At 35.5% G+C, this 12,223-nt stretch overlaps 2 protein-coding genes across 2 annotated transcripts; both read left to right on the forward strand.

Annotated features, from left to right (window-relative positions):
* The first annotated feature begins 6,780 nt into the window (after nucleotides 1–6,780).
* On the forward strand, nucleotides 6,781–7,795 carry LOC143469425 (uncharacterized). The gene is made up of 5 exons (XM_076967120.1): nucleotides 6,781–6,786; nucleotides 6,864–7,145; nucleotides 7,233–7,408; nucleotides 7,480–7,647; nucleotides 7,735–7,795. The coding sequence occupies exons 1-5, from the start codon at nucleotides 6,781–6,783 to the stop codon at nucleotides 7,793–7,795; spliced, it is 693 nt and encodes a 230-aa protein (XP_076823235.1).
* Nucleotides 7,796–9,089: 1,294 nt separating this feature from the next.
* On the forward strand, nucleotides 9,090–10,856 carry LOC143469779 (uncharacterized). The gene is made up of 3 exons (XM_076967595.1): nucleotides 9,090–9,214; nucleotides 9,289–9,406; nucleotides 10,119–10,856. The coding sequence occupies exons 1-3, from the start codon at nucleotides 9,146–9,148 to the stop codon at nucleotides 10,313–10,315; spliced, it is 384 nt and encodes a 127-aa protein (XP_076823710.1). The 5' UTR covers nucleotides 9,090–9,145; the 3' UTR covers nucleotides 10,316–10,856.
* Nucleotides 10,857–12,223: the final 1,367 nt, after the last annotated feature.

Raw genomic sequence — 12,223 nt, forward strand, 5'->3', positions numbered from 1 at the left:
TTTACATGATAAATCATGTTGTTTAGGGCGACGTTATTTTGTCCACAATGAAAGTTAACAGCTGCACCGTCCAAGTCGTACAACCAGTTGTTTTCAACTGCAAGTAAATCAAAATATTTTGTTTCTATGCTTTTTAAGTAAAGCGAAATTGAACCAACTTTAAACATTCAGATATATCAGCTTTCTTTAAAATAACTCAAAATATAACACAACTATTTATTTTACCTGTGAGTGACGAAACGGCAGTGTCGCCATATATTCCCATCCCTCCGTAACGATAAGCTGAGGCGTTGTGGATCGTATTGAAAGCAACTCTTGCATGAAGATGACAATTTGACAAATTCTAATTACGAAAGTTTGTCCAAATAAATTTTTAAAAGAGTTTTTAAACCAGTCGCACATTTAGCCATCACCGTGGGGAGTGAACTTACGGCTTTGGGGCCACTACAGCCTGGATGAGAAGCGAGGTATATTCCAGCAAAATCACTCAGAATACCCATTCCATAGTTACTGACGTCATTTCTGACAACGTGGAAGACGTACCGACCTTCGGATACGTAATCTTTGGTGAACGTTGATTGCCACCCAATCTGAAATAACGTCATATCCAATTGCATGAAATGTCAGTAGCCGAATTGTGCTTGAGAAACAAGTGATTTTTTCAAATCAAGCGACAATGTATTTGCTTGACTTACCCTCATCCCGGCGTAAGAACTTCTACTGATTTTGTTACCGGAAATTTTAATGTTTTCTGCTCCTCGGATATGCAAACAACTTGGCTAATAAAAATGCAGGATATTAACTAATGATTTACAAAGTTTTTCAAATACATTTTAATTTGCTAAGCAGGTTTGTATGATATTTCAAAGCAGCATATAGGTTATTGAAAAAATAAGTGATAACCTACGTTTTATAACAACTATACTAATTACTCATTTACTTTTCAAATTGAACGTGATAATAGATGCGTATACTGGATTTGTTTACCTGAAACATGTTTGTTACACCACAACCTTCGAAAGTATTTTTAAAAATAAATAAGTTCTTTGTTTGAGCACTGCTGTCAATTGCAAAATAGCCAACATCAGAAAACTTGCTTTTATGAATCTACAGTTGTCATAAAAACTCAGGGTTGCCACCTTGTTATGACTATAAAGTATACTTACGAAAAATAGCCCAAAAATAAGCAAGCTATAAACCTACAATAAATATAATTGGCTGCTACCAGCAAACCCACCTGAATATAATTACACGATTTGTAAATGAGTATTCCGGTGTAGCCAATATTGGAAAACAAGCAGCGTTTCACAGAAAAATGCCGCGTTTGTTCAACATGAAAGACACTTGGCTTGCGACTGTAGCTGTTGACATTTCTGTCGTGGGAATGACGGAATTCGAGGCCTTCAAACTGTATATCTTTTGTGTCTGTAACTTTTGTTGAAAAAAGGAGTTTTAATTGAAGCCCTAAATACATTCATCAGACTTGACAAATGCTAAGTTATTTGCATTATGCATTATTGTTCAATTTGCAAAAACGTATACCGCTAACGTATAGTCGAAAATAGCTTAAAATTAGTTTACTTATAAAGAAAGTGTCCTCAGAAGCAATAAAAACATCTTTATCTAAGAGGGCGTCTTCAGGAGGAATCAAGTACAGGATTTGTGCCTCTTCATCGCAGAAGAATTCACCAGTTGCGTCCAGCTCTGCAGTAATTATGAAAATGACGTAATTTTGATTTTAATTACTAACACAGAAGCTACTTCATACAAAATCAAAATTCAGTGTGAGTATTCAATAAACTTTTGCTTAAATCAGATCGATGAATTCATCATTGAGCTCACCTTCAAAAATATGTTCAACGATGTAACGAAATCCTGACGACTTTGGGTGCTCTCCGATGGGAAATCTAAGCGGTTTTGTAAATTCTAATATATTTCCTGCGCTAACATTCTTGATATGGCCTCTCTCCGCTGTCCAACCTTGGAAGATCACAATGTCTCCGGTTTTGGGATTTGACCAGTTCGGATCAATATCTCCTTGTTCAAATATGAATCCCATCTTGTTGTTCGGGTGGCAATTTTTCTGAATGCAATTTAACTATATTGAAAACCATATAGGGTATAAGCAATCTTCGTATCAAATCAATTGACTTATCACGCAAACGCTGTAAACAAATTGAAATTTCGATTTATTCCGTTTGTCAAAATATTTGTATTTTATGTTTTACAGATATAGAACATGATGGTTTGTCAATTTCGTAAAGTTTAATAATATTGAGAAATTTTTTTTTAAATCTTCTAAAACTTATAATAACTATAACTCTCTGTTATAGGCTGCTAGCCGTTTGTTAGTAAGTGATAATAGTAATTTGATCACTTAATAGTTTGCTACAACGACAAAAACTGCCGGACGTTTGTGCAATAGTAGTTTTAGATGAACCAGTTACGGAGAAAGATTTTTTCTGATTGTTCTCACAAATTTTCCATATTACCGGTACAAGTAGCCAAATAACGGTAAACTATATGGTAACGCCTATAGGCTATATGCCAAGATTTTAATAATCATTTTAAATGGAAGATTGTAACTTATTGGGAAATCGTTTAGACTGAAAGCTCTAACAAAGTTTGAATGCAAAAATGTTCTCAATATAAAAAATCCTTTTTTTTAGTTTTTGAAACCAAATAAGCAAAAATCTTGAAATACTTCCAATACAAGTTTACCGTGTGCGTTCCTCTTAAAATGTTTTGATAAATTGAAACATCCAAAACAAAAATAATTCCAAACCTGTCTGTATCCACCCGAAGCTTGTCGGTCACAATCACTGGTTGGATGCAACAAATCCTTTATTGTTAGATAAGGTCCTTCCCCGGTCATGTCGCTTCCTGTCCATTTCTTCAAATTTGGTTTCCTGGGAAAGTTTGCAGTTTTACTATCCTTAAATTTACACTTTGATTCTTGGCATTTTTAAGTCTTTACCTTGCTCTTATTAACCGCTTTTTCCCCAAAAATACGTGTTTGGAACATTTGCCTTTGAAAGGGGCAAAAAATATTTTATCACCCAACGGTGTAAAATTTTTTCCCGATATCTTTACGGCTCCAGATATTACAGGTCTTTTGTCTCCCGGATAACCGACGATGGATAGTTTTGAGTCCTAAATATTTTTAGTATTACTGCATTGCACAAAACGAAATATCAAAAAAGTACAAAAGTACAAGACAAATTTCCAAGTTATTTATTGCAAGTAAAAAAAAGTAAAAAATTAAATTCGATGAGGAAATTGTTTATTTGTAACATTTCACTCTTCTCTAGAAATTTGAAGATCAAGCACATTAAAAAACATTTTGGTTTCGCAAATATGTAACTTGCCTGTTCGTTCAATACAATCGTCTTTGTTATGGAATAGGTTCCTTGTCTCACAAACAACGTTACTTTTTCGTTGGGAAACGCTCTTTGCGCTCTTATCCCATCGATGGCTCCAATAAAAGTCTTAAAAGGCCCAGTTCCCTCTTCCGGAGTGGGTCTCTTCCCATTCCACTTATCGTTACCGTTTTCTGCGTCCAGGTAAAAGAAATCGGCGCTGCGAGATAATTGCAGGATTCGATTTTGCAAAATTCTTGACTCTTGCGATGAAGCATCAACCTGCCAAAACGTTAACACATCTTTTACGTAAGATTTTTTCGCTGAAAACTTGCCGAAAATACGTAATTTTATGTCACGCGTTTTACATGTAAACTATTGTTACATCACATACCAGTAAAAGACGTATAAACGCAAGTAGAACGCCGATACATATTTTTCTATACATCCTCCGAAGTTTAAAATTAAACTCAAAATTTTTGCTACAATTAATTTAAAATTTTTACGTTTACAAATTTTTCTTATACTGCCGGTTAAATTGTTTAAAAAATCTGGAAAAAACTCAAAAATAAAGGATTGTTTTGTCTCACATGGACGCTATTAGCCACCAAAATAGATTAATTACAAAAACCAATCGACTGCAAACGGCTTCTTAATGTAAGTTAAATCTATAACCCGAAGCTTCGTTCATTGAAGCTGGTATATGAAATTGACTTTAACACTCACCTTTTATATAGTAGAAGTTGTCTCTCAGAAAGACTTCATTCTTTTTAAAAGGATATAGGCTACTTGGAATGACAGCAACCTTCCGATTAACACCTTTCCGATGGGATTTCATATTGGAAGTTTCCACTTTGAAAGACCTCATTATTTTAAAAGGCTATAATTGCTATGACGATAACCTTCCGCTTCGCACAATTCAGAAGACCAAGCTAACGCTCTTGCGCCATCAAGTGGTGTCCTTTAATTACGTCGTTATGTGGCAATAATAAAACACAAAGTAATTGTTGTATTTTCGGAAATTTAAATAACACTGTTGCTAGCTAAATTCTGTCAAGTATAAGTTACTTAGCATACGAAAGTTTTATGTAGTGAACTGATGACCAAAGACCGTTGTCGTGTATGAACAGGTAAATTACAGATCATGCGAAACAAAAATGAAACTCTCAATTTATCTACGTCTTACATAGACGTCAGATTTGCCAAATAAATAAATTCGTTTCCAAAATTTAATTTCGTTTTCCCTTTTTCGTTTACAAAAAATATCTTGGAAATTTGCCTTACTTTTGTTTTACTTTTGTAATGTTTATTGTTTTGTGTTATTTTGTGTTTTGTTTTCTGCAAGGCAGTACTTCTCAAAATATTTAGGACTCACGGTTGTCAATCAAAAGTTACTTACACGACAAGGGGCCTGTAATATCTGAAGCCGTAAAAATATCGGAAAAAAAACTTTGAACCTTTGAGTAACAAAATATTTTTTGCCAATACACAACATAGAAAACAACTTTCTACCTCGCTTGGTGCTACTCACCAATTATTATGTGACCATCAAGTGGATTACCGTTGTTAGTTGTTTGTTAGCGTTGGTTGAAACGGGCTCTGCCATTGGTTTGCGTATTTTGACATAATTAATGATTTTCGTATTGTTTGTTGCACATATACAATCACTCGATTATTTCTATGATTATAAGTTTATTTTGTTTCGAAGTTATATTTTTAACAATTGGACGAAAGCTTAAGTCAATTTAGTTTGAAAGATTACGATTTAGTTGTCGTTAAGATGCCATAACATTCACGTTACCTCAAAAATTAAGCAAGAAAGAATGTTCTGATTGGACAGTTTTTATCGATGTATTACAGCCTAGACGTCGCCATATCGTTTTAGCTTTGTTTCAAGTGTGTTTACTATAGCTACAGTATAATCTGTGATCGTGTGTCAATAAATCAATGCTGTTGACTTTGTTTGTGAGTGAGCTTGGTAGAAAGTGGCTTAGCTTGTTACCCGGCTTGTTACCCTTCACCAAACAGCCCATATACACTCTTTTACTCGCGAGGATAAAGCGCAACCTGGTCTAAAAATACTTTTTTTGGACGGAATTATAAGGAGCCGTTCATTTGTACAAACTTACAAAGTAGAATGACTTATCCTATCCATACAAACAAAGGAAACGCACATACACCGATCACGCGTTGGACGAGTGACCAGCGGCGTGCTGACGTCCACTGTGGTAGGCTTGGCGGTGTCGTTGTTGTTTATTTATGACTTGACGTGACTTTGGGACTGTTCACCAAGATCATTAAATATGAGAAATCGTGCGGATTGTCTTGTCTAAAGCATTACAGCTGTACTGAAAGGTCAGTCAGTTTTCAATCGGAAATCCGGGCCGCTACCATCACGAGGCCCGCCACATAACATCGAATCACATCTTGCGTAGTTTGGTCAAAAGAAAATGTATACTTTGGTTTATGTGGTGAAATGTAAATGGATTAAGCCACGGCCGTCACAAAGTTATTAACCGTTGTTGTTTAATTTATTTGTTGTGTTTGATTCGTGACACGAAAATATTTCTATCAGATAGAAAAGATCGTATTCGTTACGGATTATTGCTGTTTTTGCAAAATTCAGAAATTCTGTCATCGCAAATAAGAAACAATTAAAGTATCAACGACTATAGTAAAAATACTGTTGCTGCTAATAGTTTTGCCTGTTTATGGTAGATACGAATAATCGCATATTTCAGGTTAAACGCAGTAAGAAAACCTTGGCAACTTGTCTTCGCAATTAACCGGTTTCACTTGTATTCCGCTGTAGCAATTACGACATGGAAAATGTTAGACAATAATATTAAAAATACCATTAAGGCAGTTGCACCGCCTTAGTTGTTCAAGAGCAACGAAACATTATTTGTGTTGTTGTAGGCCTATGTAGATACTCTGGTTGCAGTGAAAGATATAAAATATAAGTAGCATTATAAAAGGCTGTTTACAAAGACTGCAACGATATTGTCTTAATATTAACTGGGAAAGCTGTTTCAATAAGACCTTAAAAAATTTTCTGATAAATAAAAATTTCCGATCTAATTCGGGATGTTTTAATATGCCTGTCGGCATGTCACGCGTCTTGAAAATTTGTTTTCCTAAACACCAATATAGCTCTATAAGGAAACCCAATGTATTTAACGGTCCACAGAAGAATAAAGTCGTGAATAAAGCAGGAAAATGCAAACATAAGGAAAGGATGGAGTTGAAGAATATTTCTTTACATTTCTCGTCGCATTTGCTTTGCTAGAGAAGGAAAAAAATTTTAAACGGTTACTTTTGTTTTTGTTTCCATGCACTTAGGTAAGATTGTTTATCTTTGACAATGCACAAAAGCAAGTTTCGACAAAATGTAATCTTCGTGGCTATGATCATTTTCCATATGACAGTACGTAAGCAAATCACATGTAATAACGATTTGATTTAAGTAAAATGACAAATCACGTCGATGCACGTTATATATAGGTAAAGACCTTTGCAAATGTTTCTTGTCCATCTCGACCTGATCCGGCTCAAGTAATTAAAAAGAGTCGCTCTCACGATCTATTCTTTGTGGATGCTAAACGTGGAAGGGATGAATGGAATGGAAAAACACCTTATCCCCGTCGCGACTCGGGACCTTTCAGAACTTTGTCGGGAGCGATAACTGGAATCAGGACTCACAGAAAGTCGCTCAAGAGAAGAGTCACCTTGTTTGTGAAACAAGGAATCTATTTTGTGACCGAGACGATAACTTTGGATGAAAGGGTGAGTGAAACTTACAACGTTTTGCAGTAATTTGTGAACTTGTTGGAAAAACACCGATGACCAACTGACAAACTGACAACTTTTCAGGACAAGGGTTTGTCGATGGTCGGTTATCCTGGAGATAGAAGGCCGCTGATTTCTGGAGCATATAGAATCCCTGGGTCTAGGTTTACTCCATTTGGTCAAAAGATATTTGCTGCTCCTATTGAAGGAAAATGCTCTAAACACGTATTCTTGGGAGACAAAAGACTTGTCAGAGCAAGGTATCAAAATATATCAAAGATATAGGAAATTCCAAGAACTTGCGATTTATTGTATTGGCTTCATTTACCAGGAAACCCAACTTGAAACGTTGGACAGGAAATGATATGACCGGTGAGGGACCATATTTGAGAATAAGTGATTTGCTGCGTCCTACTTCCAAATGCAATATTGAAGGAATTGGCGGTTTCAAGCAGGTTGCGACGCTGTTTTACAGTTTTTACGATGTTAATCTGAATTCGTTAGTTTGATAAACGATTGTTATTAAAAATATGCTAGTTCTTAGCCAGGACCAATATGTTATGCTTAAAGCACATTTATGTCACAGGACTATTGTCATCCCGATAATCAACATGGATTTGTGTTCAAAGAAGGAGATATCGATTTAAGGTGGCGACACCCTGAGACCGGCGACATTCTTGTCTTTCACGCTTGGACAGCAGAAAGAGGACATATATTGAACATCACTGCCAGAAAGAACCAAGTTCATTTTGTTCGTCCACTAAAACATCCTATAGGAATGCATCCAAACCCATCAGGATGGCGTTATATTGTGGAGAATGTTTTTGAAGGTAGCTTATAGGCTTATTGTTTAATCATTTCAAACTCCTGTAATTCTTATTGTGCAATTAGCAGCAGCATCGTAAAGATTACGGGGATAGCTTTTATTGATATGCTTTGACCTTACTTGATTGATTCTGAACAACTAATTCTACAAACCCTATAGAATTGGATGCAACCGGTGAATTTTTTTGTGATGAAACAAATAAACGTTTGTACTTGATTCCACCCGAAAGATCCCTTACCTCAAAAAGTGTTTTCATTGCTTCCGTGGATATCTTGTTTATAGGTATTCTAGTAAAAAGTAAAAGCTAAATTGCTTTGATGTATTGAAATTTATGTAAGTAACACATTTAGCAAATGCAATTTTGATAATGCAGTAAAAAACACTGCGGATATTCAATTCTTGGATTTGGCATTCCGGCATTCCAATGAAAGAAATGTTGAAAGATATCACGCTAAACCAAGTTTGTTGCAATTTGAGGATACAAGTCACGTGGTGATAGAACGATGTGAATTTTCTAATATTGGACACACAGCAATAACGCTCGATGGAACTTGCATCAATCACAGAGTGAGAAAAATACTTAACATAGGGCATTTAATACATTCTGGTATTGTGCTAACATATTGTTTTGAAAATTTAGATTTCTGCCAACAAGTTTCATGACATTGGTTATTATGGTGTTCACACTGGTTACCAGACCAGAAATTTTCTGATTCGGAAAAACACTTTTACAAGTTGCGGAGTGTCTCATATGTTTCAGGTAGGATAAAGTTAGCCTTACAATAACCGCAAAATATTCACGAGACGGAAACCTCATTCACTGGACATATAGCAAAAACGTTTTCGTGCATTTTTATACTTTTCAGCCTAGCTGTGTTCACGTACAAGGTGCGGCCAACGCAAAAGTTGTAGAAAACAAAATCAGCTTTTCTCCTTATGCTGGTATAAAGGTGTGTTTGTTCATTAAGCACGTTTTTCTATAGTAGTAGTATGTAAACTCGTTTTATATGGGTTCTAGTTGCTTTCCAATCTTTGAACATTTTCTCAATGACGAAAGTTTTTGCGGTATTTTTATAACAAGGTTGGATGGCAACCAATGTTTAGATCCAGTTATTTGCGGCCAAATCGCTTTGTTTTCATAATCGAGAAAAACGACGTGAGTAACTACGGCATGGGCATCTTAAGTGACTTTGGTGGAATTTACCTTGCTTCTAACCCAAGATGTAGCGGGCCCCGTGTTGTAAGTTTTTGCTCCATAAGCTGTTGATATGATTATGTGCTATTTAATTAAGTATAATTTGTGGTACTTGGTAGGATTTGTCAGAGTGTCATCTTCACGCCCGTGTTTCACTGAATACTGTTCATCGAGCCTCTGCTTATCACTATGGTGGAATGGGGATCTATGGAGATACCGCTGTGTCTTCCCTTAGAGGTAAATTTTCACCAATTTTAAATGTTCTCACGAACCTCAGGTTTACTTTCGGTTTTACCCGAACGTTTTCTTTTTTGTACAATTAAACACAAAGCATTGATGCTGGAAGAGAACTCTTTTCAAAAACAGAGTAAAGCTTTATATTATATCGTCAAATTTATTGTCAATTATTAGAAGCACAGGTATTTCCTGTGACTTGTACAAAGTGCTGGCCCTGTTTGACATTTGAGGTCGGTTGCGGTTAGCTTCACTCTAGTTACAGAAAGAAAGAGAAACAAAGAGAAAGAAAGTCGGAGCCGCTAAAAAATTAAAAATCTGAAATAGCAGTAAACGTGCAGCAAATGGCGGGTAACGTCGGGGTCAAAATTAATTCAGAAAAGGATAAAACCATTAAAATAGATTTATGTAACTCTTGTGCATTAGCTAATCTACGTGACAAATAAGTGCGATGCTTAATTATCAAACCTTATCAAATACTATCATAAGAATCAAATACACGTTAAATGCCTTTTTATTACATCTGCTTAAATAACGTAAGGCATTTTGCTCAAATATGAATGTCTTGGTTTGTTTTGTGATAACGTCAAACGTTCAAATTCGGGTTCTCACGAACGTTGAAGTCATTTGATCGGGTTCACTATTTTTATATCTTCACCACGTCATAGTTAATACGGACGTGCGTCTGCACCACATTATTGTTTCCAATTTACAGTTGAAAAGAACTGGTTGTACGACTTGGACGGTGCAGCTATTAACTTTCACTGTGGACAAAACAACCTGGCCTTAAACAACATGGTTTATCACACGAATGGACATCATGTATTTGGAACCTGCAACCGCATTGTTGGCGACGGTGTTTTACTTAGGCAGGCAAGTTTTAAATCGAGAATACAGTATATGAGTTGTTGAATATTGCGATTATTGACCTCAAGGCTTTCAAATGAACACATTTTCAATGCAAAAACGAAGAAATGTCTTTATTGTTTAGGATTTAACCTTTAAGAAGAATGTCATATACGTCGCTAATTCTGCTGCCAGGATGTGGCGAGCATCCGACGAATGGGTGTTTGCTGTTCCTCAAGTAAACAACAACATCTATTTCTTTCGGATGTTTCATCAGCATCAAGTTGACGAGTTCTTCCCGAAACACAGATCTCTGCAAGAATGGCGGAATAGCACATCCAACGACTTACGATCAGTTATTAGTGATCCTCTCTTCCAGGACGTGGCAGACAGGGATTTTAGACTGAGGAGCAAATCCGTTGCGAGTCGCATTGGAATCAAGTCTGTAGATCTTCGTAACATCAGACACAACAGCGGAATATGCTTATACGCTAGATAGAAGTTTTCTATTTTTCATTCTGTTCCTATCTCATTATCCAGTATTCATTACCTAATTCTTTTTATATGTTTTCTTCAATATTCAGCGATATATGGGAGTGTATGTGACTTTGGCAACAATTCTAACATATTGTATATAACAACAAGAAAACATTATGTTGGTTCATTAAAGAATTCAATCGTCACTTGAGCATCTTTTGTTGTTGAAATTATGCCTGGTGGCAAACATAGTATTTTTATATTGTATATAAGTTAAAAATATTTAAAAGTTTATCGATGCTTTAAAATTTTTTATTAAACCATTCATGAAACATATGTTTTTTATTCTCAATGCAAGTTCATTATAGTTTGTTTTTGATCGTTACTTTTTTTAGGAATTTTTATCCTTATTATTGATTCATGCTTAATTATGCCATTTAGTATTTAATATTGTATTTAATATAAACATGCCTATTAGTATTTAATATTTCTTTCCATATAATAACATTTCATTTCCCAATACCCGTCACTTAACAAACATCACGAAAGCTAAAGTTTTACCATTTAAAACTTTTCAGTGAAAGAGACGGTGGTTATTGTGCTTTGTAATATCCCTAGAAACATCTTAATTTCTCGGAAGTAATTACAGGTTAACGCTTATTTATAAATGATTCCATGTGTTTGGTTATTGCGGGACTTTTCCAAAACGCCAACAAGGTTATGAGTTGACAACTATAATTTTTAGGCGGTTTACATTACACTTGTTGTGCACAAGTTGAAAGAACGGTTTTTCTAAAGTGGCTGTGACACCACTTTCACAACGAATGAAACGTTTTTTTCTCGCAATATCCTCCTGTACGAGAGGATTATGGTAGCTTAGTGTCAGATTTTATGCGGTCTGAGACGGACATTGAAATAGTGATTGGAAAAACGCGAAATTCAGCAGGAAGATGAAACAGGATCTTATTTCGGTAGAAATGAGGAACGGTTACCGGCATGTGTGCATAAAAACACCAGTTACGTAATCAGCTTTGTACACGAAATCTGCTTAGTAAATATAAGTAACAATAATTGGATTCACGCACAAGATGATTATGGGATAGAGCTTCGTCTTTCAACAACGCCGAAATTTTTATTGTTTCAACTTGACACGTGCGTTAACTATAACTATAATTTTAAAGATGAAGTCGTTTTCAGATTATTCTGGATTGCCATATCGGTAATTTCTTGTTGACTACAGTAAATCTATGATACCTACAGCTTTATCTGGTATATGCTTTTTCGTTTTTGTCTGTGTCACTCACATCACGTCTAACAAACTGAGAATGGAGAGAGAATAATGGTCTGCAAAGCATTAAGCATTACGTACAGCACAGACGTTGTTATCGAAAGATAACACAAAAGTGCAAAAACAGCACATTTTCTCATAAATACACTGAAGCCTTTGACTGATGTTTTAAGTGCAGTAATTTATTTCTACTTTGTTTTTGTGTTAAA

This window comes from Clavelina lepadiformis, chromosome 8, assembly GCF_947623445.1.
Source record: "Clavelina lepadiformis chromosome 8, kaClaLepa1.1, whole genome shotgun sequence".
In the NCBI taxonomy this organism is placed as follows: domain Eukaryota; kingdom Metazoa; phylum Chordata; class Ascidiacea; order Aplousobranchia; family Clavelinidae; genus Clavelina; species Clavelina lepadiformis.

Excerpts from the sequence above, each read along its gene's own strand:
- LOC143469425 (XM_076967120.1), top strand. Across the intron at positions 7,146-7,232 it reads CGATAACTTTGGATGAAAGG|GACAAGGGTTTGTCGATGGT; the intron begins GTGAGTGAAACT and ends ACAACTTTTCAG. Across the intron at positions 7,648-7,734 it reads TACGATGTTAATCTGAATTC|GACTATTGTCATCCCGATAA; the intron begins GTTAGTTTGATA and ends TTTATGTCACAG.
- LOC143469779 (XM_076967595.1), top strand. The coding sequence starts at position 9,146 with ATGGGCATCTTAAGTGACTTTGGTGGAATTTACCTTGCTTCTAACCCA. Across the intron at positions 9,215-9,288 it reads GATGTAGCGGGCCCCGTGTT|GATTTGTCAGAGTGTCATCT; the intron begins GTAAGTTTTTGC and ends GGTACTTGGTAG. Across the intron at positions 9,407-10,118 it reads CGCTGTGTCTTCCCTTAGAG|TTGAAAAGAACTGGTTGTAC; the intron begins GTAAATTTTCAC and ends TCCAATTTACAG.